General features: G+C 44.6%; 1 protein-coding gene and 1 pseudogene across 6 annotated transcripts in view; both read right to left on the reverse strand.

The window, feature by feature from the left end:
• LOC147703574 (membrane-spanning 4-domains subfamily A member 4D-like) overlaps window positions 1-27,620 on the reverse strand; it is a 640,133-nt gene that overhangs the window by 92,295 nt on the left and 520,218 nt on the right. For all 6 annotated transcript variants that reach the window (XM_086931915.1, XM_086931916.1, XM_086931917.1 and 3 more), the window contains exon 5: window positions 8,875-9,057. In XM_086931915.1, the coding sequence (XP_086788041.1) occupies window positions 8,875-9,057 (183 nt within the window). The remainder of the gene's footprint in view (window positions 1-8,874; window positions 9,058-27,620) is intronic.
• On the reverse strand, window positions 5,490-5,969 carry LOC147703575 (large ribosomal subunit protein uL29 pseudogene; annotated as a pseudogene).

The raw sequence follows: 27,620 nt of genomic DNA on the forward strand, positions 1-27,620 counted from the left end.
AATTTCATCTACAAGCACTTCCAACTCCATATCTGTAAAACGTGGCTGCTTCCTTTTGGCCATGTTGAGGGTGAAGGTTGAGGGTGAGTGTGAATATAAAAAAGAGTGTATTTGTGTGTTTTTGTGTGAAATAAAATCTGCAAGTTGCGTGGTGTGTGAAGTGTGAGTATGTGAGCAGGGAGGAAGAGAGCAGGGAATGTGTGGTGGTGGCTCCTTGGACCTATTAGCAGTTGTTGCAAAGGATCATGGTCATGGTGTTGGCCCTTTATATGAGTGGATTTGAGGGTGTGCCTTAATTGTTTTATTTTTTGAATTTTTTGGCATTGCCAATGGTTGTTTCGACTGTTTTTGACTTTTCCCCCTTGACATTTGATTCACAAACTGACACGGTTCCGGAACTGAGTCTAATGCATTGTCATCTGCTTGCGGGTTAAAACGAGTCTGATTCGTAAGTGGCATGCTATTCTTGAGTGATTCTGAACAAGACGGTTGCATCAGCTTTGTTTCTGGACGGATTGCATTCCGTGTGACTCTGTTGGAGCTCAACATGCGTTGCATCGTACTTCGTCGCTCCGAAGGCTCGTGGTCGAGTCGGTCGGAAAGCATTCCTTATCCGATTCGGTCGGACTGCTTTCCGAACGAGACCGGAAATGAGCCCTAAAAGACTGCAGCTGACATTACAGAATGCTTCTATTTCCTAAATGAAGCGTGATGAAGCAGTCTTTTTCTTTTGTAATTTGCCTTTGTGTCACTTGTGAAAGAAGACACTACTCCATGAACAAGGCGCTGTATCTTTTTATACAATGTTCGCTCTCATTCAGCGTATGACTGCGCAAGGGTTGAGGAAGAGAGTGAGCCCAAAGACGGCGCGAGTGGGTGAAGAAGAGAGCAAGCCCATGGCAGTATGTCCTCAAAAGCAATGTGAGTGTGGTAAGACCTACTTAATTGTTTCTGAAAAAATCCCCCGAAAACCTCAAGAGCAGTTGAGGTAAATGACTTCCTGCACTGCTTTGCTTAAACTTGGGTTATGACACAGGATGTATTCTTCACACTGACCCACAATCTCCTCACCTGTGGGTCTCCTACACAGCGTTCTAACCTTCACTTAAAGGTATACCATCATATGTTGCCAGTGTTAAACCCAAATTCATCACACGGGATGCATGACTAGTACGTGGAGAGAGTTCTTTTTTTTAACACCACTGCAGAGTTCGAGCTTCACACCAACTGTTGCTATCTCAGCGCTTCCTTCAACGTTCAACTAGAACCTCTTAGCTCGTGGGCAGCTCTCAACTCACGAGCAGCTCACAAATGCCACAAGATCAAAGACCCCAAGTGTATACAGCACAAACCTGAGTTTGAGAGGAATGCGTTTCACTCCAACACCCTTTTGCGAACTTTTATCAGAAACTGGAACACTGCAGCTTGTCAATGAGCAAGACAACTATATTTCAGGTCACTACTCATGTGTCCAGTAAATGAAACATATGGTATTAGTTATTGATTGCTGATTCAAATTAGTATACATGCGGACGATGGAACCTATTAATGCAAACATGTGACACATTTCAAAATCATGAGCTGAAACCTACAAGAGGAGAGCAAGGGCTTTGAGAATGTGTCATACCATGAGGTCGACAGGGCACAAACTGATTTTCAGGTTTAGGAGTAAACCAGATGTTGGCAAGGTGCTGGGGGTCAAGGATATAAGTTGAGAATGGTCGATAGGTTGGGGTGCGTGGAGAGAGATCAGGGTGTTACGGGGAGTGTTGCAATAGAGTTTCTGAATACGCTGACTTTGGTTAGAGAACAAAGAAAATGGTTTATATCAGGTATGAGATATAGCCAGCACCTACCTGCATGACACTGTAGAGTGTTTTACAGAGAAGATTAGTTTTTAACACAGCTGGAACATCTCAGATATCATCTGAAGCATGATGTGTTTTAAATAGAAAAGTGTTGTGTGTGGGGTCCAGTTTGAACCAGAAGACAGGAATCAGATTGGTGACAGCGCGGATTTTTAATTACCACAAAACAGTGTGTTTACACATATTCAAACTAGATCAAAAACATTTACAATAATAGACATATTTTTGGAAAAGTGCCAATGTAATTTTTATAATCCACATATTTGGGGTGCCAGGTCATCAACATAACCACTTAACTTCTGCCCTTGAGCAAGAGAGCTGAACGGGTTGTGTTGGCCAAGGGGGTTCTATGAAACATTGTCTTGCATGTGGAAGACATTTGGTTGCCTGAGATAGAAGTTGGGGCAAGGTTGGAGAAAAACACTGGGCTCCTCAAGCTAAGAAACATTACCATCACTGGGGCCAGATGTGTACCTTGTTTTGCTTGCTTCCAACTGTTTAGAGCGTTAGGAGATCAGGTGTTCTTTCATGTGCATGAGTCTTGCTAGAATCAAGCAACGGAGACTCAAATAAGCCCTTCATCAATTACTATTGGTGTTACAGGTATCTTTGAATCTTTAAAGAAATGTTTATCGTGCTGTATTTCTTAAATGAGATTCCTGCTATTAAATTAAAACATTAATTACAGAGCAAGGGAAAACACAATAAATAAGACATTAAAGATGCTTTCATTGTATTCCAGCAGTTCCCCATCACAGGCAATTCAAATTTTACAACCTGTTATGTTACAGGGTTTTATCTAGCGCTCGATCACCTGTCAGGTTTCTTAGCACTGGTAACAGAGAAAAGGCAATGCAGGAAAGAACTTACAGCCAGATTCATCAAGCGAAATGCGCTCGCAAAAGGGCCAGATTCTGAGAATCTGGCCCTTTGCGAGTCCAATTTTTGCATTTGGGATTCATCATCCCAAATGCAAAAATCGCTAATAAAGAATTCGCAAATTTGCGAGGATTAGCATTTAAGGAATCTCTATTAGCGATTCCTTAAATGCTATTCATGAAACATTTAAAAATTGCGATTTCGCAATTTAGGAGCGCTATTTACCACGAAGTCAAACCTCGTGGTAAATAGCGAAAACTCAGAAAAATGCATTTAAATGCATTTTTCTAAGTTGCATGTTACACACACACATGTTCGCGCTATATAAATTCTCTTTCCATTCCATTCCATTCCATGTGTGTGCACAACATCAGTGTAAATTCACATTTCAGGGGTGCTACAGGGTGTCCTTTGGACACCCCTGGCACCCTTGAAATCGCATCCTTATTTGCGATTAGCAAATTGCTAATTGCAAATAAGGAATAACTCCCCGTTCATTCCGATGTGCCTTAAGCCCATAGGAATGAATGGGGAGTTATTCCTTATTTGCGATTAGCAATTTTCTAATCGCAAATATGGAGGCTGTAGGAATCACAATTTATTTTGCGATTTCTACATGAATCCCGATTTGCGAGTCCTTAACAGCGATTCCTTAATAATCGCTATTAAGGACTCGCAAATCGGGACTTTGATGAATCTAGCTGTTAGTCATATACTTGCCTGAATAGCCAAGTCTTCAAGAGTTTCTGCAATTTCATATAGTTGGATGTAGATTGCAACTCAGAGAGGAGGGAGTTCCAGAAGTGAGGAGCAAGAACAAAAAATCTGGAACCTACCAATCTCTTCTTTTTAAATGAGGGCATTGTGAAGAGGTTCTTGAGAGTGGACTTTAAGTTGTGATTAGCGGTGTCTTTTTTGAGTCTAGATGATACGAAAGCAGGACTTTTGCAGTGAAGAGTTTGAAAAATGATGCAGCCTTTTTTCAAAATAGAGTGATGTTATTCTCTCACTTTTATGATCAATGTTTATATGCCTTTTCCTTTTACATTCCAATGCCCGGATTTTCACTTTGATATTATTTACAATTTTATGCTTGTTTTATTTCCTATAACTCACCATGTTTTATATTTCTATTGTACTTTGTATTGACACCTTACCTTTTTGTTTTTGATATCAAATAACATTTTCTTGAACTTAAAAAATAGAGTGATGTGCCACCAGAAGCCAGTGAAGCTTTCTCAGTAAGGGGTGATATTGCAATGCCTAGGTTGTTGAAAAATATGCCTGGCAGCCTGGCTCTGAATCAACTGAAGTCTATGGATCAGGAACTCAGAGAGGCCAAAATATAAAGAAATGGCATAGTCCAATCTAGAAATGACTGAAGCCAAAATAACCTAGACTAAGGCATGAAATGTAAGAAAATCACCAAACGTCTTAATTTTTCGCAGTTCTACAAAACAGGAGGACGTGACTGCTACAAGTTGATGTTTTATGGATAGATTCTTGCAATGAGAACTCATAGACTCTTCACTGAGTTCTTCAACTGTGTGTGAGGGTGGGTACTCATCATGATGGGCCAAAAGGAAGAGTTCCAGGGATCTAACTTATAGTGTGTACTGACAATGACAGTTTTTTCAGAGTTGATTTTAAGATGATTGCTATTCATCCAATTACGGATGTACAGCATGGTATATTGGTAGAATTCAAGGGATTCTGTGGACTGGTCAATGGTAAACAACAGCGACAGATTGTCCGCATAGTTATAAACTCTGAATTGCATCTCTTTTAAACAGTGCACTAGCTTACGTATATACAAATAAAAAAATGGTGAGACAAGGAAGATCCTTGAGGTACTCCACACGTAAAACGAAACTTGGGGGAGTTGAAGGGGGATAGCCAGACAGATCGCGATTGGTTCTTTAAAAGGAAAATCCGCAGGCTAAGGCAGAACCCTGTATACATGCAGCTCCGACACAGCCGATCAAAAGCTCATAGTCAAACGTGTCGAAGGCCGGAGACAGATCAAGAAGGACCAACGCCTGCGTAATGTCTCTGTCTGTTTCTTCCTGCATACCATCTATGAATAAGAGGATGATTGCTGAAGTCAAATGAGCTGGGCGGAAACCTGCCTGATGGGGGTCAAGGAAATAAGCTTCCTCTAAAAAGGAGGAGGTAACTGGCAACATGAGCATCCTGATCTTGGAGCATTCCCTGGTGCCACTTGCATTTCCACTCTGAACCTTTGCTTAGATAATGTGTTTTTACCATATACATACATTTATGTATTTTTTGTAATCCAGTCATTCTAAGTGGGGCTATCAGAGGATCTCCATCCATCTGCAATCATTGATTTAGCAACAGGAGAGCTGAAAGAATAAATCCTTCACTACTGTCTTTTGATCTGTATTCTTTCAGTTTCCTAGCAGAGCCACTTCACCATTTTTTCCCAGAGATGTACCTATAATTTCTTCTGTTTCTGAATATATTGATAACCAGACAGACTGTAGTCAGGAAACTTTCCAGAACATATGCTTCCACTCTCCAAGTGCCATGGTTACATCAAAAGCATTGACCTCTTATATTATTGGCCATTTATTTAATCTAAGAGAAAACTGTATATTTTTCTAGGGAATCTAATTACATTCAGAACAGTCTCATATCTGTCTGTATAGAAAGGTGGATATGACTCTCTGAGAAGAACAGTGAGGGGTTATGAACATGCCTTTATTTTGTACAACACATTTATGCTTTCACAATAAATATGCTCATTGGGCATAGACGCTCTTATCGGATTTTTTTTGTGGTCTTCAAACACTCCCCGTAGATGTTGAGTCTGTGGCACAAAGCCCGAGTTTCCTTGGGCTTCAAAATCAAGGTGCTTTTACTTATTGCCTTTATAAAATGTAAGCAGGTTTTCCTTCTGTGTCTGGTTAATGACTGTGAGGACTCTGGCAATAGATTTTGGAGAACCCAAATCTTGTACAGCTTAGATGCAGCTTCATCAGTCTCTTTGGCAACCCAGAGCTGTGTGAATTCGACCTTGAGGTTATCAAGCTGCTTCAGAAGGTCGTCTTCTTCTTACCATCAAGATCAAGGGCCTTAATTTTTGCCAAATTTGCTGTGAACCACCAACATGATAGTATTGCCAAAAACGAACAGGTGCAGGGACGAAAGGTAGACACGTATTACTGGACTTTGATTACCAAGGAAGGAGACCAACATTAGATAACCCCAGATATGACCAACCAACCAATTAAGTTGGACAAGGAAGGTTAATGGTAATGAGTTGGTGATAGGGTGTGAATAGATGCTAAAATAATGTCTAAAACCTTGCAGTATTTTGAAGTAAAGCACCTGCTCAGATAACAATCAGACATCTTGGGTGCCCCAACTGAAAACACGATGGAAAGTATCATAAATGTATATTTGCCAGTTGAAAGATATATTTACCTCTTCTGGTGTGTATATTTCTAACACCCTTCCTAATGATCCCATCACAGATTTTCTATATCATATCTGTTGGACTTGGCCCTTTTTGCAGGGTCATCCCTGAACTTTTTGTCTTCCACCTGTATTTTTGTCTGACCTGTTTTTGCTGGTTTTATGACTCTGGGCACTTTACCACTGCTGATCAGTGCTAAAGTACATACGCTCTCCTTATTGTAAATTAATGTATGAATTGGTGATTCCATGATTGGTTGGTTTGGTTTACTTGTCAGATCCTAGTACAGTGCACAAGGTGTGCCCAGGGCTTGTAAACCAAATGCTGCTAGTGTGCTTGCAGCACTGGTTGTGCCACCCACAGAAGCAGCCTTGTAACATGTGTCTAAGGCCTGCCATTGCAGAGCCTGTGTGCAGTCTGGTACTGCCATGCTGACCGGGCAAGTGCACCCACTTGCCAGTCCCCAAACCTTCCCTTTTCTTCATATCAGACACCCCTATGGTAGGCCCAAGGACAGGGTGCATTGTAAGTATAAGGTAGGACATGCCCTGGTGCGTGTGGCATGTCCTAATAGTGAATTACAGCCATTTTCGTTGTTCACTATTGCAAGGCTGCCTGTTCTCCATGGGCCAGAATGGGCAGTTAGATTATTACATTTTATAATCCTAACTGACTCAGGGAACATGGTGGAAATTCGAGTTTAGTATGCCTGAACTCAAAATGATAAAATACATCTTTTAGTGAAGTTGGGTTTAACATTCTGTGTTCTCTGCACTGCACTGTGGAATGAGAGAAGGAATCATGTCAACAAAGTGCTCCAGGGCTGTGCTTTCCCTCCACAATGCTGGCTCCACCTCCTGTGCGGTGTCTGGTGTTTCGGCCCTCCACTGTGAAAGGAAAGAAGGAGTCATGTAAACAGAGTGCTCCAGAACTGGTTTGGACTAGGCAAAGGCCCATCTGCCCTCAGAGGACACAGGATTTTGGGGTATAAATATTGGGACCCGGATCCCAAGAAATTAGATCACTTTTGGACAAACAAGAAGAAACCTTTGCTGAGGAGTGGAACCAGAACCAGAAGAAACTGAGAAGAGACAGTCCCTAAGCTGCTGCTTGGGGGATTTGCCTGCAGTGGTTGCCTGACTGCCAAAAAAAGAGAAAGAACTTTGTGTGCTTTATTTTCAACTTGTGAAGGATCTCCAAGGTCTTGGAATAGAGTTTGCCTCCTGATGAAGTCTCAGGGACAACAGGCTTCAAACCCCAGTTCCCCAGAATACTTTGGAAGTGCCTGCTGTTGTTTTTGGGCCTTATGAGGGTCGCAAGGAGCTGGAAGCGCAACTCAAGAGAAAGAAGCATGTCGCCGTCGCAGCCGCTGCCATTGCAACTCCAATGGAGGGTGTTGCCGCTGTAGCTGAGACAGTGCACCGCATCGAGAGAAGCGTCTTACAACGAAGAGGAAGGGTGTCGCTGTCGCAGCCACTGCCGTCACAACTCCGAAGGAGGATGTCACCGCTGTAGCTGAAGCATTGCACCACATCAAGAGAAGTGTCTCGCAACGAGGAAGAAGCGTGTCGCCATTGCTGCTGCGGCCGTCGCATCGTGGATGTCGCCGCTGTAGCTGTCGTATTGCACCGCATCAAGAAAAGCACCTCGCATCCACAGAGAAGCGCGCCGCCATCGGAGCTGCTGCCGTCGCATCTTGGATGTCGCCACTGTAGTTGTCGCATTGTGCGGAAGCCTCTCTCAACATCGAAGAAGAGTGCCGTAGCCGAGGCTGTTGCCATCGCATCGATAAACAAGGGTGTCGCCGCCGCAGTTGATGCATCGAACCGAGACTTCTTGCAGCATTGGAGAAGCGTGCCGCACCTGGAAGATCTTCACGTCTTTATTTCTTTGCACCAGAACTTTGCCGCATTTCCATCGCTGCAACACTGTTTGTTGTGGAAACGTCCTGCATCGAAAGGTACATTGACTTAAAGTGTTGCATCTTAAGAACTGAATAGAACTAAGCTAAAACTACCATTTTTTAAGCATAGAAATATGGATTTTTGTCGTTTTTGGTCTTGTGTAAAGTCTATAAAAAGAATACTTATTTTTATATAAAACCTGTGTGGTGTCCATCTGTAGTGTTGAGACTGGATTACTGTATGTGGTCACAAATACTTTACCCACTGCCTCTGAGATAAGTCTGTCTGCTTGTGCCAAGCTACCAAGGAGGTGAGCAGGGGTTATTTTAGGAGTGTGCCCCCTTACCGTGACTAGAGGCAAGGGTCCCTATTTGTCACAAGTACCTACCTGTGCCAACTAGAGACCCCCAAATCTAACAATATCCTTATGTCAATACGCTTTATTGAAAATTAAATGGCCAAGACATTTCTTCAGGCATCATAAAAATGCCAGATCATTTTTGGGTGAGCTACAAATATTCAACAGCCACAGAGGCCCAGTTCATACAGCTCCATGGAAGAAGTAATCACAAATTAATTGGATTTAAAACAGGGTTACCTAAAGAAACAGTTTCCTATAGTCATGGCACACATCTTTCATCCCTGCTTAATGGAACTTCTTTAATCACTAATCAGACTCAAATTTACTTTTAAAATATTGTAAAATTATTAAATATAGGCATGCTGAATACAATACAAGTGGAAAGAAAACATTATGTATTAATTGAGTAGTGACCCTTACGTGATTTTGCGCCCGCATCTTGCACGTTTCTAACTCTTCTGACCTTTCCTGCTCGTAGTAAAAGCTGCATGGACTGTATCTATAACTTCCGCTATCCCAAGCACAAATATATACAATGTAAATTATTGTTGCAATCCCAGAGGTCACAGAGCTAATGATGTTCATGACGAGGCTGCCCCGGAGCTGAGGAAACAAAAGGATAATATTAACAGATGACACTGTCAGGAGGAGAGGATTATGCATTTTCATTTTACGATTATATTCTGAGTATAATCTCAAGTTAGGAACGGGAAATGACGGCTGAACCCTGAAAGCCTTATCACACAGGCATTACAACGCATGCATCTTTACCACATATGCCTTTACCACACAGGATTGTACAAAGACGATGCCTTTATTTTGCAGGTATTGATATATATAAATGGAAGGAACAGGAATTATTGAGCTAGGATGAATATCGTTTTTTAAAACAAGAACATCCAGTTAATCCTGTTTTCTATATAATCCCCAAAATCTACAAGGATATACGCAACCCACCCGGGAGGCCAATAACATCGGCTCAAGAAAGTCTTTTTGAAAATGTCTCTAAATATATTGACTTCTTTTTAAATCCAATTGCAAAGACATTTCCATCATATTTGAAAGATTAAGCAGATTTCCTCAAGTGAATACATGATGTGAAATGGGAACAAAACATGGTGCTCTTGATTTTGGACATTTCCACTCTTTATACAAGCATTAGACATGGAGATGGATTAAGAACAACTGAACATTTCCTCAGAATGAAGCCCATGAGATTCTCGGATCACAATCGGATGCTGCTTGAAATGATGGAGTGGTGCCTGACAAAGAAAATGTTCCTGTTTGGAAAGGAATTGTTTCAACAAGAGCAAGGGACAGCTATGCGCACCTGCTTTGCCCCAGTTATGCTAATTTCCCCCTGAGCAAGTGCTCAGGGGCCCGAATTAGGAATAGTGGACAGAAAACGTATTAACGTGGTTGAGATTTATTGATGACGTGTTTGTGCTGTGGCAGGGCATGGAGACGGAGGCAGACCAATTTATTTGTGACTTGAATAGGAATTAATTGAATTTACATTTTGTAGTGTTTGTGAGTAAGACGTCAATAGAATTCTTGGATATAAAGGTTTGGGTCCAGGGGGACAAATTGGAAACCACCATTTTTAGAAACCCAACAGCAGGGAACACAATTTTACAGAACAGTAGTTCACATCCGACACCCCTTATAAGAAACACCCCTTTGGAGAATTTTATAGAGTGAGAAGGGCATGTAGTACCCTAGAAGAGTATGATAAAGTTGCAGATGAAATTAAATGTTGTTTTATTTAAAGGGGGTATCTACTTTCAGTTTTAAAGATAGCCTCAGATAAAGTGAGAAAGGTAAATCAAGAGAATGTATTGTTTGAACCATCTAAAACAGAGGTTAAAAAGAAGTGCAGGTGACAACATACAATACTGAACATAGAGATTGAGACAGATTTTAAAAAAGCATTTGCACTTTATCAAGGAGGACCCTATATTAGGACAAGAGTTGAAGAGACATCCAGAAATAACATACAGAAAATCCAAATCATTGAGGGATTACCTGGTTAGAAGTGATTGTTTGGGGGGTACATTACAACAGGCCTGGCTCCCACAGAAACAAGGCTTCCAAAAATGTTTAAAGTGTAAAGCATGTCACAGAGAGAATATTTCTTCTCTTCAGACAGTGTTTTATAAAACTGTGAAAATACAAGGATTTTTAACTTGTAAAGCATGTTGTGTACATGTTAAAGTGTCCCTGTAAGAAAATATTTGTTGGACGTACCACACTAGTGGCACATAGGAGTAAACTGCAGCATAGGAGAGCCATTATCAACAAAGATCGTAGTTACTCCATGGCTAGGCACTTTGAGAAGGAACACCAAAGTGATCCATGATTAATGAAATACAGCTGTATAGCACAAGTGTCTAACAGAAGACGGAGTGGAGACGGAGAAAGGGGGTTGGGGAAGTTAGAAACATACTTCATCCTGGAACTGGATAGTGGGGGACCTAATGGTTTTAACATGATGAGGAATTGTTTACTTGCTTATACTAAATTCATGTCCATTTATCAGTAGAGCTGAGAATTTTTTTTAAAGCACAAGTTAGACATGCACTAGAACTTTATAAAGGTAGCACTTTAGTTCACATAGATAACAGCTTAACTATTTAATAAAACTTTTCATGCCAACCTCCAGAGAATAGTGACTTTAACCTAATTTAAAATAATATAATTGAGGGAGAGGGGAGAATCACATTTATTATATTATTTCGCACAAAGCTGGTACTAATAAATGTCCCAGATAAATAGGGTGGAGAGACTATAATGAATTTAAGCATGGCTATAGTATTTAAATAGTTATGACGGTTGAGAACTGGGCACTTTAGCAATATTCATAACACTTGGAAGGTAATTGCACTTTAAATGGAAGACACAGAGTAATTTTTGCACACACAGACACAAAGTACTGTAAGATCTAACAAGCATTGGCATAGCCAATAGGTCTCGCCTTTGGGACCTTAAAAGTGTTTAGTCAGAACAATTGCCTTTGCCAATGTCTTTAAGCTATGCCGTAGAGCAATGCGGCTGCTGTGCAGCATGTTCAAAAGCTTTAATAAAAAAGTGTTATAAACATTTGTTATGTTATAAATATATAACCAAGAAGAAAATATGCACAATTGAACAACCCTATCCAAAAAGATTTAACAAGACTTCTAGTCTTTTACTCCTGGACATGCTGGCAACTTCTTCCTGCCTGTTGTAATGCTGGTTTGTTATTGTTTATTTTTGTTATGGAGGTGGGTGGGTGGAGGCATAAACAAAGGGATGGTGGATTTGTTCTTTTTGTTTCAGAAGTTCCTCCTGTCTGCCACGTAGAGAGAAGAGCCAGGTGTCCTGCTTTTACTAAATTTAGATTAACTATTGTCCCAAAAGCATGAGTATCACATTACATCTGATGTTTTTGAAAGCTGCAGGAATTCTCTATAGTATCGCTCATTGGAAAGCCGAGCTTTGTCAAGGGTTCATGAACTGTTTCTGTTGACTCCCATGCGCACGTGTGAGTGAGTGTGAGAGGTTGGCATTAAAGTGCTGCGGGAGAAGAAGGCTCACCTGGCAGTGCATAGACAGTCCTTTTATGCTTTGCACCCTCTCTGCAGTCTCCGTTCATGGTCACAAGCTCAGGGTTTAGAGCGAGTTCTCATTCCTCTGGGAGTCCCATGACCCTGCAGTGAGAGAGACTCACTGTTCAAACAAGTTATTCACAAGCGCACTCGAGATGTTGGCAGCCGATGTGAGATGGACTGAAGCCCAACCCTCACCTGGTTACACCATCTACTATGAGGCAAGAAGATGATGTCTTTTAAGTGATGAAATGCAGACTTGAATTTGCGCCGGACTCTCTGGGGTACAAGTTTTGGGAGAGGGGTGAGGCTCAGAGTGCCTCTATACTTACACAGAAAATGCTGTGGCCACAGAATCAAGACATTCCAGTGGCCGTGGTTAAGACCTAAGAACAATATGTAAGACAGCTCAGTAGGTTGAGCACCACAGATTCAACCCACAGTATGGCTAAATCAACCCTTTATTTTTATGGGAGTTTTAATGTGTACCAACCAGTTGGGGATCCCTCCCTCCCATCTCTCTCGCTCACAAAAATAAAAGGAGACTCCTGTGATTTGCTTATTTTATGGACATAAACAACAACAGTCCTGTGTCAAAATAATTACATTTTCGGCTTCAAGGGGATGGCGGGTGGATCCAAACACCTGCAATGATGAAGAAATGTACATAAAAGACATGTATGTAATGACATGCACTTAGAAGTTTAACACTTTGCACAGTGTTCAATGGATGATGTGTACAGCGCATACTTTTATTTTTAATGGATACATGAATCCAGTAGCAGCGTTTGGGTCATTATTTGTGTTAGTCTGCTCGGTGATGCAAATGGCAGTGGTTTCTCACTGATCTCCTGCTACTCCATTGCTTGCTGCCAACATTGCCCTGAGTGCCCTTGTAAATAAGCAGAACAATGCAATGAAGGCCAGCCCAAGCGGTACAGGAGGAGGGCTGGGCAGGCTTTCTCTATTGCTCAACAGGCTGATGAAGAACGGAAGATTTGCACCTTGGCAGCTCTTTGACACCTTGTCATGAGTAGTTAGCGCTACATAAATGACATTTCCTGGTTTGCACGTCTGGTCACCAATGGACTGGTGAGTGGTGACTCCCAATGATAGGTGATCTGCCACTGACCCCATTGGTCACCTCCTCCTTGCTGCTGCTGATGTTAGTGGGGGGGGGGGTAGGGAGGGAGGTCGGTGTTCACAGATCATGTTACCTCCTCAATCTCTCCGAACCGGAATCGCCTATTCAGATGTAAAAAGATAGTTTGTGCAGCAGATGGACAGGTGCCAAAGAAACAGCACATTTGGAGGACACGCGCACACTCTTCAGCTGCTTACAGGCCAGCTCAGTGGGAGTAGGCACTTTTAGCTGGGGGGTCGCACTGCTCGCACACAGGTTGGTTCAGAAGAGCAGTGGCGGGATGCGTAGCCCCGCAGACCCACAAGGAAGCCCCAGTGTCCTCTGCTTGCAAACTTCCTACATCTGAAGCGTCGTTCCTAAAAATCATTGAAGGAAACCTCCGATGAATGCGATTGTCAACAGAGGAGCAAACTTCAGGAAAATGTGAAATCCATGCTAAAGAATGAAGCCTGGAAGCCATACTGGGCTGCCAACCAAGGCACCCCTGGGAGGTTCTAGAGGTGGGTGAAAACCCCAACACTGCCTTCCCAGCATTCAACCAAGGATGCCGAAATGCCTCAATAACCAATTCCCAGGTTTCCTTCAAATGGTCAATAGATACACAAAGATGTAATCTGCAGGGTTTGGTCCCAGATTTCTGTATTGTCTAAAATCTCGTTATTAGGGTTTCCTTGTGGGGAAGATGCATGGGGGAGGACCGAACAAAGCGTGAATTGGACCTGTGTGCGGTGCAGATTTTAAATATGCTTCCTAGAGATTATAACCAGGGCCATGCCTTCGGTACGGACAAGGCGTGCACGCATGCTACTCTTGGTACATACACTGCGCAAGTGCGTACTGACAAGCCCCGACCGGGAGGTCACAGAGTGTGCACTGACCACAATATGGGTAGCGTGTAGGAGAAGGGCTTCCAAGACATGGTACAAGGACACTTGAAATATAATATTAGACGATAAACTCAAAACTCTATCCAGGGCGTCTGGTCTCCCAGGCACATGGATCTGTAGAAACACCAGAGCTAAGCAGCACTGGAATATTTCCAACCCAAAGTGATGAAATGTGTTCCAGTCCAGCGATTAAAGGTTTAGTTAGACATTCCAGTTGTAATTTTATATAACAAAACATCCACTGGCTAACACATAGAATCCACCTAATATGTTGCAGCCGAGCTAGATATAATCAAACCAAAACTGAGGTAAAGAAAGGATTCTGGGAAACAGTTCTACGCGCAGCTGATGAATAAGTGAATGAAGAAAAAAAACAAGAAGCGCGAGCAAAAAGGAGATGGAGAGGGCGGAGTAAGTGAGTGGCTGGGATGTGTGGGCGAGGAGAGAGGCGCCCGCGCCTGCTTGGTAGAGCAGTCTGCTCATTTTCAAGCACTGCACTCGTGCTTGTGGTGCGCCCCTGCTCGCTCCCGCAAGGTGGATGCCGCCACAAGCACGAGTGTGTGGTTGAAAATGAGCAGAGCGACGGCTAAAGGCCCTCCTATTCAGCAAATGCGCGCTGTGAGGCGAGACCTAAAAAGACCAAGAAAGTAAAGGCAGCTATGGAATATAAACACTCTTACACTTAATAATCTTGAGGTAAATATATAGTTCGCCTGTAGGAACTGTCTGTTTAATTTAAAAAAAGTCAATAAGGATACCAAGATAAACTGTATTTAAAGTATTTATGTATGTACAAATGGAACTTTCCAATTGAAATTGTCTTAAACAAAAGGTTTAATGATTCGTGGCTACATACATTGAGATAAATATGTTGTGACATTTAGGTGTATAAGAATGTTCCAAGATGGCAGTGGCAGTGACATCTCCAGCAGTAACTGTGCTTAAGTTCTGAAAAGTTTTGTTTTGTCCTCTTTCTATCGGTATTTCATGGAAAGTCATTGTGTATTTAATGAAAAAATTGTATTGGGCTCGTCATCGTGAAAAAGGCTGTGAGTGGCAGCCAGAAAGCGTGGATGATCACACAAAAAATATATATATGTATAAAAATTTACTGGCGAGTAGGTAGTTATAGTTAGGACATTGTTTCTACTCGAAATGCGTTTTTTTCTTTTGCCAACCTCTTTTGCCCCGTTTGACGAATCTTCGTGAAATTTTCAAATCCAATGGGGCACTCAGGTCAGCTGCTGTCTTTAAAGTTTTGGGGTGAATCTTCAAGTGGAGGCAGAGAAAAAAGGGGGTCCCTCATTTTCTCCATGTTACTATCCATAGGAAACTGTTGATGCCGCTACAGGCCCGACCTGCTCAACAGAATTACACCAAATTTAGCAGAAAGGCAGCTCTTGGTCCAGATGGCACTCTTTTTGTTAAATGGTGTAAATCCGTTCAGTAGTTTTTGAGAACATTTAATATTTACAGATATACATGGTGGCCGCGGAGGATCTGCAAACCCTCCCGATCTCGTGCCTGCAATCTGATTGGCTGCCAACACTTCAAACCAGGAAGTGTTGGCAGCCATCTTGTGACTATGCTGAACCGAGTCACAAGGAAAAAGGAAAAAAAAGAAATGACAAAAAGTAAGAAAAGGGGTCAGGGTAGAAACACCCTGCCCCCAGGGCTAAAAAAATCATTTGAAAAAAAAATCTTTAACAGGATTTACGCTGGGTGTGCAAATACAGCAGAAATTGTTTTTCAAAAACGAAACGATGGCTCAAGTGCTTTGTTTCTTTAAGCTCCCGGGTGGGTCAGACCCCGGGGACAATTTCTATTTGTGATGCAGGGGCCCTGGGGTTTGCCACCTCCTTGGAGCGAATGTTAGTAATGGGGGGGTCAAGCAGCCCATCAGCCCCATAGACTGCCCCCTTCCTGGAGCTTTATTATTTTATTAAAAGGCATGGGGGGCTCCTGATTGTCAGTAAATGCAGGGGTCACCCAGTCCCGTGCCCTGGGGATTGCCACCTCCCCAGGGCGATATGCCTTAAATGCAGGGGGCGTGCCCCTCCTCATGTTCAGGGACCATCACCTCCCTGGGGCTATCTTTAAAAATGAAAGTGTGGGGGCTTAGAGCCCGCACCCACACTGCCCTGGGACCACCACCTTCCCCAGGGCACAGATCAATTAAATATGGAGGTCCGTTTCAGCCCCCTGGGGCCAGCACCTCCCTAGGGCTATTACAACAATGGAAAGGGGGCCCCCCTCCAGGATCCCTCCATGTCCCTGGGACCGCCCGCCACCTTCAAGGGCTAACTCCAGCAATGCACCATCCCAGCTCAGAACTTGGCAAACCATGTGAACTCATGTGAAGTGCAGTGCTCAAGCGTGTGAAAAAAGTTAAAAATGGTTAATTGGACAAAAAATATGTTTAATGGAGATTGTCCAAATGTCATGTTTAAAATAACCTGATAGTATGAGAAATATTACTATCTCCTGGCTATGGCTAATGCGGTCGACATGTTTGAGCCGTACTGGTCACCTGACCCGGCTTTCTTCAGGACCTAGATATTAGTTATTATAAGCTACTGCAGGAAAAACACGTAACTAGTGCTATAGAAAACTATGTGAGCTACAAAGAAATAGGTGAAACTGTGGCATTTGCCACCCTACCAGACACGCATTTGTCCTTGCGTTCAGGAAAGAGCTACCTCTTCTTTCCCAGCTTTATGTGGGAGAAAAACCTGACCTCACCCGGCTGATTGCTCGGAGAAGGAAGCCCCGCTCTGTCCGTCGGTGCTCCATACCAGACTGCAAGCTGGGCTGGTGCAGTGAGCTAAAAAACGGTGATGGATCAAGCCCTGATCTTTGGACAGGGTAAGAGTGGTCTGCTTAATTCAGACACTCTGTTCATCACCACCCCCTTTTCTGAATAATGGCATGGTGGGAGCAATGTTCCTGCCATGCCATAGCAAACTACAATGTCCCAGTCTGTCCCTGGCCCAGTGCATCATGGGAACAGGGCAGACTAAACTACCAAGCCAATTCTTCACCAGAAAGGAGACAACTACCGGGGACCGGTTTCTGGCATTTCAGCCGTCTTCGGCCCAGCTTGCTTGAATTCTGATGGTGCAGTGAGAAAGGGACTCATGTCTGAGTATACCCTGTCACACCTATAGTGGGCAAAAACGATTCAGAAAAGGGGGTGGTGATGAACAGAGTGTCTGAATTAAGCAGACCACTCTTACCCAGTCCAAAGAGCAGGGCTTGATCCATCACCGTTATTTATCTCACTGCACCATCCCAGCTCAGAACCTGGCTATATGCAAATCAGTCTGTCCCTGGCCCAGTGCATCATGGGAACAGGGCAGACTAAACTACCAAGCCAATTCTTCACCAGAAAGGAGACAAGCTACCGGGGACCGGTTTCTGGCATTTCAGCCATCTTCGGCCCAGCTTGCTTGAATCCTGATGGTGCAGTGAGAAAGGGACTCATGTCTGAGTATACCCTGCCACACCTATAGTGGCCAAAAATGATTCAGAAAAGGGGGTGGTGATGAACAGAGTGTCTGAATTAAGCAGACCACTCTTACCCAGTCCAAAGAGCAGGGCTTGATCCATCACCGTTATTTATCTCACTGCACCATCCCAGCTCAGAACCTGGCTATATGCAAATCATTCTGTCCCTGGCCCAGTGCATCATGGGAACAGGGCAGACTAAACTACCAAGCCAATTCTTCACCAGAAAGGAGACAAGCTACCGGGGACCGGTTTCTGGCATTTCAGCCGTCTTCGGCCCAGCTTGCTTGAATCCTGATGGTGCAGTGAGAAAGGGACTCATGTCTGAGTATACCCTGCCACACCTATAGTGGCCAAAAACGATTCAGAAAAGGGGGTCAGACTAATTTGCATATAGCCAAGTTCTGAGCTGGGATGGTGCAGTGAGCTAAAAAACGGTGATGGATCAAGCCCTGATCTTTGGACTGGGTAAGAGTGGTCTGCTTAATTTAGACACTCTGTTCATCACCACCCCCTTTTCTGAATAATTTTTGTCCACCATAAGCGTGGAAGGGTATACTCAGATGTGAGTCCCTTGCTCATTGCATCATCAGGATTCAAGCAAGCCGGGTCGAAGACGGCTGAAATGCCAGAAACCGGTCCCCGGTAGCTTGTTTCCTTCCCAGTATAAGAATTGGCTTGGTAGTTTGGTCTGCCCTGTTCCCATGATGCACTGGGCCAGGGTCAGACTAATTTGCATATAGCCAAGTTCACATGGTTTGATACATCCACCTTGGCAAGAGCCTTTAGGAGCATGGAAACAGGTACCCAGTAGAGCAAGCTGGCTCAACACAGTGGTCCTAAATCTAGTTCTCCTTGAGCTCCAGATGACGAACCTCCGCCAATAAGGGTGGGCCGATGGACTCTACATTCTAGCCAGGTGGTGGGCAAACTATTTGAATTGGGTCCCTGCACCTTAGTAGCATTCAGCACTTCTCCGTTCCTTCAATACTGACTGACCACCTCTTATTAGTTGTTTTGAGCATAAATATTTATCCTGCTACTTGGAGGTGGGCAGAATACCGAGAGAACTGCGCATAACCTTGGCACCTAGCTATGAAAATCGGGACCCCAATATGCTGGCAGAATGGCCTGATTGTAACCATGAATCTTCGAGCAAATTAGTTCAGATCCTTGTTAAAAATGCTGAAAGCGATCGAGCCAAACTACAAGCTAAAGTTGAGGAATTGAAGGTGGAAATAGGAAAATTGGAAATGACAGAGCAAATTAAAAAATTAAGGGAAGACATGTATGCACGTTTACAGAAGGATGAATACATAGTCAAAAGACACAAAGCGTTTAAATTTGAAAGAGATATGGTGGACAACCAGAATGGGCAGGTCTTTACATTCGCCTGTAAATATGATGCAGTAAAAGCAAGGAAAAATAAGAACCAAGCTTTTCAAACAAGTTCAAACGAGGCAGCTAATGCGTCAACTTCAGTATCAGACCTTAGTTCTGCTGCAGAAAGTGAACCTGAAGGCGAAACAGCAAAGGCACTGGGACTGTAGTTTATCAAACTGTCCGTTTTGCAGGAAATAGACTGCTTATGTCAAGATGGGAGAGACAAACTGAGACCCCGGGGGCAGACTGGCCCAAAAATAAATGAAAGAACTACAAGCGAAGCCAAAGACGAAAGTGTGGCAAGCCAGGGAAAACAATAAGCATGGGCGTAAAATCCGTCCGCTCGCGGAATTTGCGGATTTTCGGTAAATTCGCAATCCGCAAACTCTCTCGAATTTGTCGAAAATTGGAAAATTCGCACGCAGCGGTTTTTTTGCTTGGTGATACAATATTGCGGCGCGCGGCGTTCACTTACCGTCATTCAGCATTTGCAGAGTTGCTTTTCTCCATGTTTTGCGTGTGCTGCACCATTTTGGATCTTGCTGCGGGATCCCGCGGGAGTTTGGCGACCGCGATTACGTCATCGCGGCTTGCCACCTTGCACAGCGAGAGTTTGTCAACGCGAGTACGCCGTGATCACGCATCGCGGGAGTTCGCAATTGCGAACACGTAGAAGCGGCGGGCAGCAACAATCTCGCACTCGCGAAATTGCAAAATTTGAAATTCTGCACAAGAAATACACCAGCAAGCAGCATAAACCTTCTGAAAATGATGATTTTTATCAGAATACCTCCCCAGGTTGACATTTGCCTGCACTTTTTTTGCAAGGAGTCCATTTTGGGGGGGGGGGGGGGGGGGAAGGAAGTGCCCCACAGTCTCCAACTTCCTGTTCCTGTCCAGCAGGCTCCTCCCAGTGCTTTCTTCATGTGCTGGTCACTTTGATTTGGATCTTGACCTGGAAGGATTACTTTTTGTGGATACTGCTGGATATTTGGGTTTGAGGCCTTTTTGACTTTCTTTGGATCACTTTTGGATTAGAAATTTCACAAGTAAGTTTGTTTGGGGCATTACAGTTCCTGCAACTACAATTTTGGAATTTTTTCGATTTTTGGGCTGTTGTTGGGGCGTTTTGCCCAGGGGTACTGAGTGGTGCATGGACTGAGTCTTTCTGTGGGGTCTCTTTAATGTACACAACATGGAGGGCATGGATGGCATTTGATTGTGGTGATTTTTGTGTGCTTTTCGATTTTTGGGCTGTTGTTGGGGCCTTTTGCCCAGGGGTACTCTGTGGTGCATGGGCCTAGACTTTCTGTGGGGTGTCTTGAATTTGAACATGATTGAGGGCATGGATGGCATTGGATTGTGGTGATTTTTGTGTGTTTTTCGATTTTTGGGCTGTTGTTGGGGCCTTTTGCCCAGGGGCACTCAGTGGTGCATGGACTGAGTCTTTCTGTGGGGTCTCTTTAATGTAAACATCATGTAGGGCATGGATGGCATTGGATTGTGGTGATTTATGTGTGTTTTTAGATTTTTGGGAATGTTGATGGGGCCTTTTGCCCAGGGGTACTCTGTGGTGCATGGGCCTAGTCTTTCTGTGGGGTGTCTTGAATTTGAACATGATTGAGGGCATGGATGGCATTGGATTGTGGTGATTTTTGTGTGTTTTTTTGATTTTTTGGGGTGTTGATGGGGCCTGTCCATGTGGGTGAGGGCCATTTTGAGGACTGGTACAGGTTGGGCCTGGCCATGTGGCGGGGGTCTAGGGGCCATTTTGAAGCCAGTCAGTGTGCTTTGTTGTGCCAGAGGCTTGCACCCAGTCTACCATGCTTTCATCCATTATGCCCAGGGGTATTCTGTGGTGCATGGGCCTAGTCTTACCGTGGGGTGTCTTGAATTTAAACATGATTGAGGGCATGGATGGCATTGGATTGTGGTGATTTTAGTGTGTTTTTTGATTTTTGGGGGTGGTGATGGGGCCTGTCCATGTGGGTGTGGGGGCCATTTTGAGGACTGGTACAGGCAGGGCCTGGCCATGTGGTGGGGGTCTAGGGGCCATCTTGAAGCCAGGCAGTGTGCTTTGTTGTGCCATAGGCCAGCACCCAGTCTGCCATGCTTTCATCCATTATGCCCAGGGGTACTATGTGGTGCATGGGCCTAGTCTTTCTGTGAGGTGTCTTGAATTTGAACATGATTTAGGGCATGGATGGCATTGGATTGTGGTGAATTTTGTGTGTTTTTTCTGATATTTGGGGTGTTGATGGGGCCTGTCCATGTGGGTGAGGGCCATTTTGAGGACTGGTACAGGCAGGGCCTGGACATGTGGTGGGGGTCTAGGGGCCATCTTGAAGCCAGGCAGTATGCTTTGTTGTGCCATAGGCCTGCACCCAGTCTGCCATGCTTTCATCCATTATACCCAGAGGTGCTCTGTGGTGCATGGGCCTAGTCTTTCTGTGGGGTGTCTTGAATTTGAACATGATTGAGGGCATGGATGGCATTGGATTGTGGTGATTTTTGTGTGCTTTTCGATTTTTGGGCTGTTGTTGGGGCCTTTTGCCCAGGGGTACTCGGTGGTGCATGGACTGAGTCTTTCTGTGGGGTCTCTTTAATGTAAACATCATGGAGGGCATGGATGACATTGGATTGTGGTGATTTTTGTGTGTTTTCTCGATTTTTTGGGGTGTTGATTGGGCCTGTCCATGTGGGTGGGGGCCATTTTGAGGACTGGTACAGGCAGGGCCTGGCCATGTGGTGGGGGTCTAGTGACCATCTTGAAGCCAGGCAGTGTGCTTTGTTGTGCCATAGGCCTGCACCCAGTCTGCCATGCTTTCATCCATTATGCCCAGGGGTGCTCTGTGGTGCATGGGCCTAGTCTTTCTGTGGGGTGTCTTGAATTTGAACATGATTGAGGGCATGGATGGCATTGGATTGTAGTGATTTTTGTGTGTTTTTTCGATTTTTTGGGGTGTTGATGAGGCCTGTCCATGTGGGTGGGGGCCATTTTGAGGACTGGTACAAGCAGGGCCTAGCCATGTGGTGGGGGTCTAGGGGCCATCTTGAAGCCAGGCAGTGTGCTTTGTTGTGCCATAGGCCTGCACCCAGCCTGCCATGCCTTCATCCATTATGCCCAGGGGTACTCTGTCAGTGGTGCATTTTATTGGTCTTGCCTTTTGCGGGGTGGGTATAATAAAAATGCTTACTTGCAAACTATTGATTGAAGTGCCACACATGCAACATTTATTTAACTAATGTTCCTCTGGCTTTGTTTGCTTTTAGGTGCAGAAAGACGAATCATCAGCCTCATCGTTCCTCATCATCAGTGCCAGGAACAAGTCCTGCTGCGGTGTGTGCAGCACAACGTCATGTGTGGCCACAGACAACTCTGCAACTTGTGCAACTGCAGCCTGCTGTTCTGACATCTGCAGAAGATGGCCCCAAAAAAAGTTTTCCGTAGCTCCTCTAGTAAGAAAGTTGCCAGTAAGGAGCAGAAGAAGCAAGTGGCGCCACTTACCAAGGAGACTGGTGTGCCGGCCGCCACATTTTTTGGGGAAAAAAAAAGTACGCCTGCAGCAGTAGCGGGGTCTGCTGGGGACCAAGCTGGGAGCAGCACCCCCGCTCCATTGGGCTCAATGTCACCACCACCACGCCAACTTAAGTCCAAGCCCTTGAGTGCTTTAGAGGCAGCCAGTATAGTTGTTCAATCACCATCGACCAGTGACGTTGGCTCATCGCAAGAAATTAGCAGCATCCCTCAATCAACACAGGTTGTTGTAACTCATCTGACAAGTGTTCAACAACCACAGCGGCAACAACAACCACATGTACAAGTACAAGCCCAAGTACATGTAGAAGGAGAGGCAGCGCAAGGAGATGTGCAAGCAGAGGTGCATGGAGCGGCACAAGTGACCACAATAGTTGTTCCTCCCGAAGTAGGGGCACATCAGGAAATCGACATTCAAGTCAAGGTATCATTTGAGGAAAACACTCCTCCTATCATTCATTGTCTTCCAGATCCCTAGCAAGGAAAAGATCAGGGATGGTGTCTACATCTTCTTCAAGCCCCCTTCCTTCTGATGATATGGATCCAAATTGGGAACCACCACTGCCGTCAGAGTGCGGCACACCATGATCTGACAAAGGTAGCTAAGCGTAAAAGGAAGGTCTACGAAACTCTCGTACTTATGGAGTGTGATGATGACGCTGAACAAGAAGTGGCGTATACTACTGCTGATGAAGACTCTCACGACAACGACGTAGTCATCATAAACGTCACTGCAGCCCCAGCGGGCATGCAGCAAACTGACATTTTTACCCTAGCCCGAAAAGCTGCTGAGTGTGATGTTGTCGACGAGGCAATGGGACCGCCACCAATGCAGTTAACTAGTACACCACCACCTACCGCTTCCATATTTTCTCGCCAGAAGGGACCTCCATCCACCTCAACCTCCATTTCCTCAATCAGTGGTGCTGCAAGTGCACAACGTAGCAAAGTTCGGCAAGACACATCCTCCACTTCATCTGGCATTAGCATTACCAGTATCACCTCCTCCGCCCCCCACAGACATTTGAAGTCCGCAGTTTGGGACTTCTTTAGTGTTAGCCCAACAAGGGAAAACATAGCCATTTGTTCCATTTGTAAGCTTGGAGTTAGTCGTGGTAAGCTTGGTACCAACTATGGTACCGGAGGCCAGAGAGGTCATCTTGAGAGACAGCACACTGTCAAATGGCATGCACACCTAAAGGAGATCAAGGAAGCCCGAATTGCATGTCAACAAACTGTATCCGTTGATGTTTCATCTCATGATGACGAGGAGGAAGAAGCGTCAAACATTTCTTCACTTACACCTAGTACCCCTGTCAGCATCACACCAAGATATATGAGCCACACTAAGAGTGTGGGAGAGAGTGAGACACCAATGCGAAAAAGTTCATCATCACCGAGCGTAACTGGGTCGAAGAAGTCATCATCATCATCATCCCGTAAAATGGTCCAGCCCACCATTAGAAGCATGTTGTTTTCAGATGCACCATTTGAATGCAACCACCCAATGACGCGTCTGTATAACACTAAGCTGGCTAAAATGCTAGCGCTGGACCTTCTCCCTTTTTCTTTTGTGGAAGGGGTTGGTTTTCTTGAATTAGTGGCAACGCTCTGCCCTAAATGGAAGGTTCCTAGCCGGTTCTATTTTGCCAGAGTTGCGGTTCCAGCACTACATGAAGATGTGCTGGAGGTGATTGGGGCAGCTTTGCAGAAGAGTGCTGTTCACACTATACATCTGACAACAGACATGTGGACCAGTTGCCAAGCCGTTGATTACATGTGCATCCTTGCACACTGGGTCTCTTTTTCAGGGGTTACAGCAAAGCTAAGGGCAGGTGTTGACCCGGTCAACGTTTTTAAAACTGCTCGGAAACATGCAACACTAGCCATGTTTGGCATGGAGAAAAGTCATACAGGAGAAAACATTTTGCATGCATTTAAGACAAAGGTGTTACAATGGCTGTCCCCAAGAAAACGCATGATTGGTTATGTTTCCAGGGATAATGGTGCCAATGTAGTTAAGGCCATGGATAAGGGTAACTATTTCAGAGTGCCGTGTTTGGCTCACTGTATAAACCTGGTTGTTAAAAGATTCTTGAGTGAAGAAAGTCCAGTGTGCGAGTTACTGACAACCTGCCGAAGAATGCGCGCACATTTCAACCATTCTTTTAAGGCCCGGAAGCAGCTGAGGTGCCAGCAACATGAACGTAAACCGCCAGTGAAAGCACTCATCCAGGAGGTGGCAACACGTTGGTACTCAACCTTCTACATGCTTGAGCATCTGTATGAGCAGTATGCAGTAGTTGATCAGTATTTCTTTACACTGGGTACACCTATGATGAACCTGAGGATACAGGTGGAGCAATGGAAGCTAGTTAAAAGCCTAACAGACATGCTTCGTCCTTTTGAGGTCTTCATGCGTGCAGTCAGCAGGGAGTACTGTAATTTGGGAAAAGCTATCCCATTGTTGCGCATGCTAGAGCACCAACTGAAAGCGGTGTCTTCTACGTTACAAAAAGATGGAAAGCAACAAGCATTTGAGTTGGCGGAGGAGTTATTACAGCGCCTACTTTGTGATGAACGTCTTCAAAAGATCCACACAGAACAGCATTACATTTGTGCTACTATTCTGGATCCACGGTACAAAAAGGCAGTGGCAGGCAGAGTATTCTTTCCTTTTGATGACGCAGATGTTACAAAGTACAAACATTGGCTAGCTGTGTCAGCCAGTCGGTTTGAAAGAGAACGGCAGGAAATTGAAGGAAAAGGCAGTACATCAGCATCAGCAGGCCATCTGGAGTCAAAAGAATCCACTTCTACATCTGTGGCTGTGGCAGTAGTGAGTGATTTTCCCTCTCAGCCGTTAAAGACACCAGCAACCGGATCATCTGCACCAGACACAACAGTAACATTGTGTGAAGAAGAGGATTGGCTAACTCAGCTTGGGGTTGCTTCTCAAAAGGTCCCAGCAAAAAGTAAGCAAAGTGGAGGACCCCTGGAGAATCTTGAGTCGATGGTGCAGGACTATCTGAATGACTCAACAGAGGTCTATGTTCATGATGACCCATTGGCATATTGGCATGGGAAAAGAGAATTGTGGCCAGAGATCACCAACCTGGCTATAAATTACTTGTCTTGCCCACTCGCAAGCGTGTCTTCTGAACGTGTTTTCAGTGCTGCTGGTGGCATTGTAACTTGCAAAAGGACCCGCCTCTCGCCCAAAAATGTGGAGAGGTTAACAATGATCAAGATGAATCAGCACCTCAGACCACCAGATTACAAAATACGAAAATGCATGCAGGAAGAAGATGAGGAGGACACCAACTTAGATGAGGGAAGTTCTTCTCTGTTAGGCAACCTACTCCCGCCTGAATTCGCAGAGTATGAGGATGAGCTCTTCTTCCCTGACACCGAGCCCTGAAAATGAGTCAATGAATCACTAACTTTCTTTTTCGTCCTTATTCACTTTTATTCCTGTGTGTCTGTCTTTCTTTGTTTTGCAAAATCTATATAAAAAAACTTTAATCACCGAATCACAAAAATAAATCCATCAGCAGAACTGTCTTCACTTATTTGCTTATTGATTTGAAAGTGCAGCAGTCTGCATTCCTCAGGTTCACAAGTTCACAAGAACATGCTCCTCTATCCTCCTCCTCCAGACTCCTATTTCCCTCAAAGCAGATGGCTGGATTCCGTCCAATGAAGAAAGACTCTGCACTTGCGGGGGTGTTCTACTTCTTTGCGGGTGAGTTGAGGGGTCTGGGGCCATTGCTCGGAAGGTCTAATACCAGATAAAAGAGGTTTGCAGAAAATCGGAGCAGAAAAAGATTTTGCGCTTTTGATCACTTGCCTGTCTTTGGGGTGCTGTTTGGCAGGCTTTTAGGTTGTTGTGGGTGGGTTTTGGGGTCTGGGAGCACTGCTGGCAAAGTCTAATGTTGATTGCATTTGATTTTCAGGAAATCCATGGTGGAAAAGGGGAGTTAGGGCCTAGCTGCACAGCGTATTTGGACTGAATTCCAGGTAGTAGGCCTATTTTTGCTTTTTGCCAGTTTGGGGGTGTTCTGCTTTTTTGCGGGTGGCTGCAGGGGTCTGGGGCCATTGCTGGGAATGTCTAATACCGGATCAAAGTGGTTTGGATAAAATCGGAGGCGAATTTTTTTTTGAGTTTTTGCTGACTTGCTTGTCTTTGAGGTGCTGTTTGGAGGGGTTCCGGGTGTTTGTGGGTGGATTTTGGGGTCTGGGTGCACTGCTGGGTATGGATACTTTTGATTGCCAGAGGTTTGAAGCAAAACCATGGTGGCAAAGGGGAGTTAGGGCCTAGCTGCAGAGTGCGTGCGGGGTGATTTTGCAAATTTGCCGGAAAATGTCAAAGTCCCCATTTTTGTAGTTTTGCTTTTCGGCTGTTTGGGGGTCTTCGACTTGTTTCCGCCTGGATTGACAGGTCTGAGGCCATTGCTGGGAAGATCTAATACTGGATAAAAGTGGTTTGGAGAAAATCGGAGCAAAAAAGAGATTTTGCGCTTTTGATCACTTGCCTGTCTTTGGGGTGCTGTTTGGCGGGCTTTTAGGTTGTTGTGGGATGGGTTTTGGGGTCTGGGAGCACTGCTGGCACAGTCTAATGTTGATTGCATTTGTTTTTCAGGAAATCCATGGTGGAAAACGGGAGTTAGGGCCTAGCTGCACAGCGTATTTGGACTGAATTCCAGGTAGTAGGCCCATTTTTGCTTTTTGCCAGTTTGGGGGTGTTCTGCTTTTTTGCGAGTGGCTGCAGGGGTCTGGGGCCCTTGCTGGGAATTTCTAATACTGGATCAAAGTGGTTTGTACAAAATCGGATGCGAATTTTTTTTGCGTTTTTGCTGACTTGCTTGTTTTTGAGGTGCTGTTTGGGGGGGTTCCGGGTGTTTGTGGGTGGGTTTTGGGGTCTGAGTGCACTGCTGGGTATGGATACTTTTGATTGCAAGAGGTTTGAAGCAAATCCATGGTGGCAAAGGGGAGTTAGGGCCTAGCTGCAGAGCGGGGGCAGGGTGATTTGGGAAATTTGCCAGAAAATGTCAAAGTCCCCACTTTTGTTGTTTTGCTTTTCGGCTGTTTGGGGGTCTTTGACTTGTTTCAGCTTGGGT

Source organism: Lissotriton vulgaris, chromosome 7 (genome assembly GCF_964263255.1).
Source record: "Lissotriton vulgaris chromosome 7, aLisVul1.2, whole genome shotgun sequence".
Classification (NCBI taxonomy): Eukaryota; Metazoa; Chordata; class Amphibia; order Caudata; family Salamandridae; genus Lissotriton; species Lissotriton vulgaris.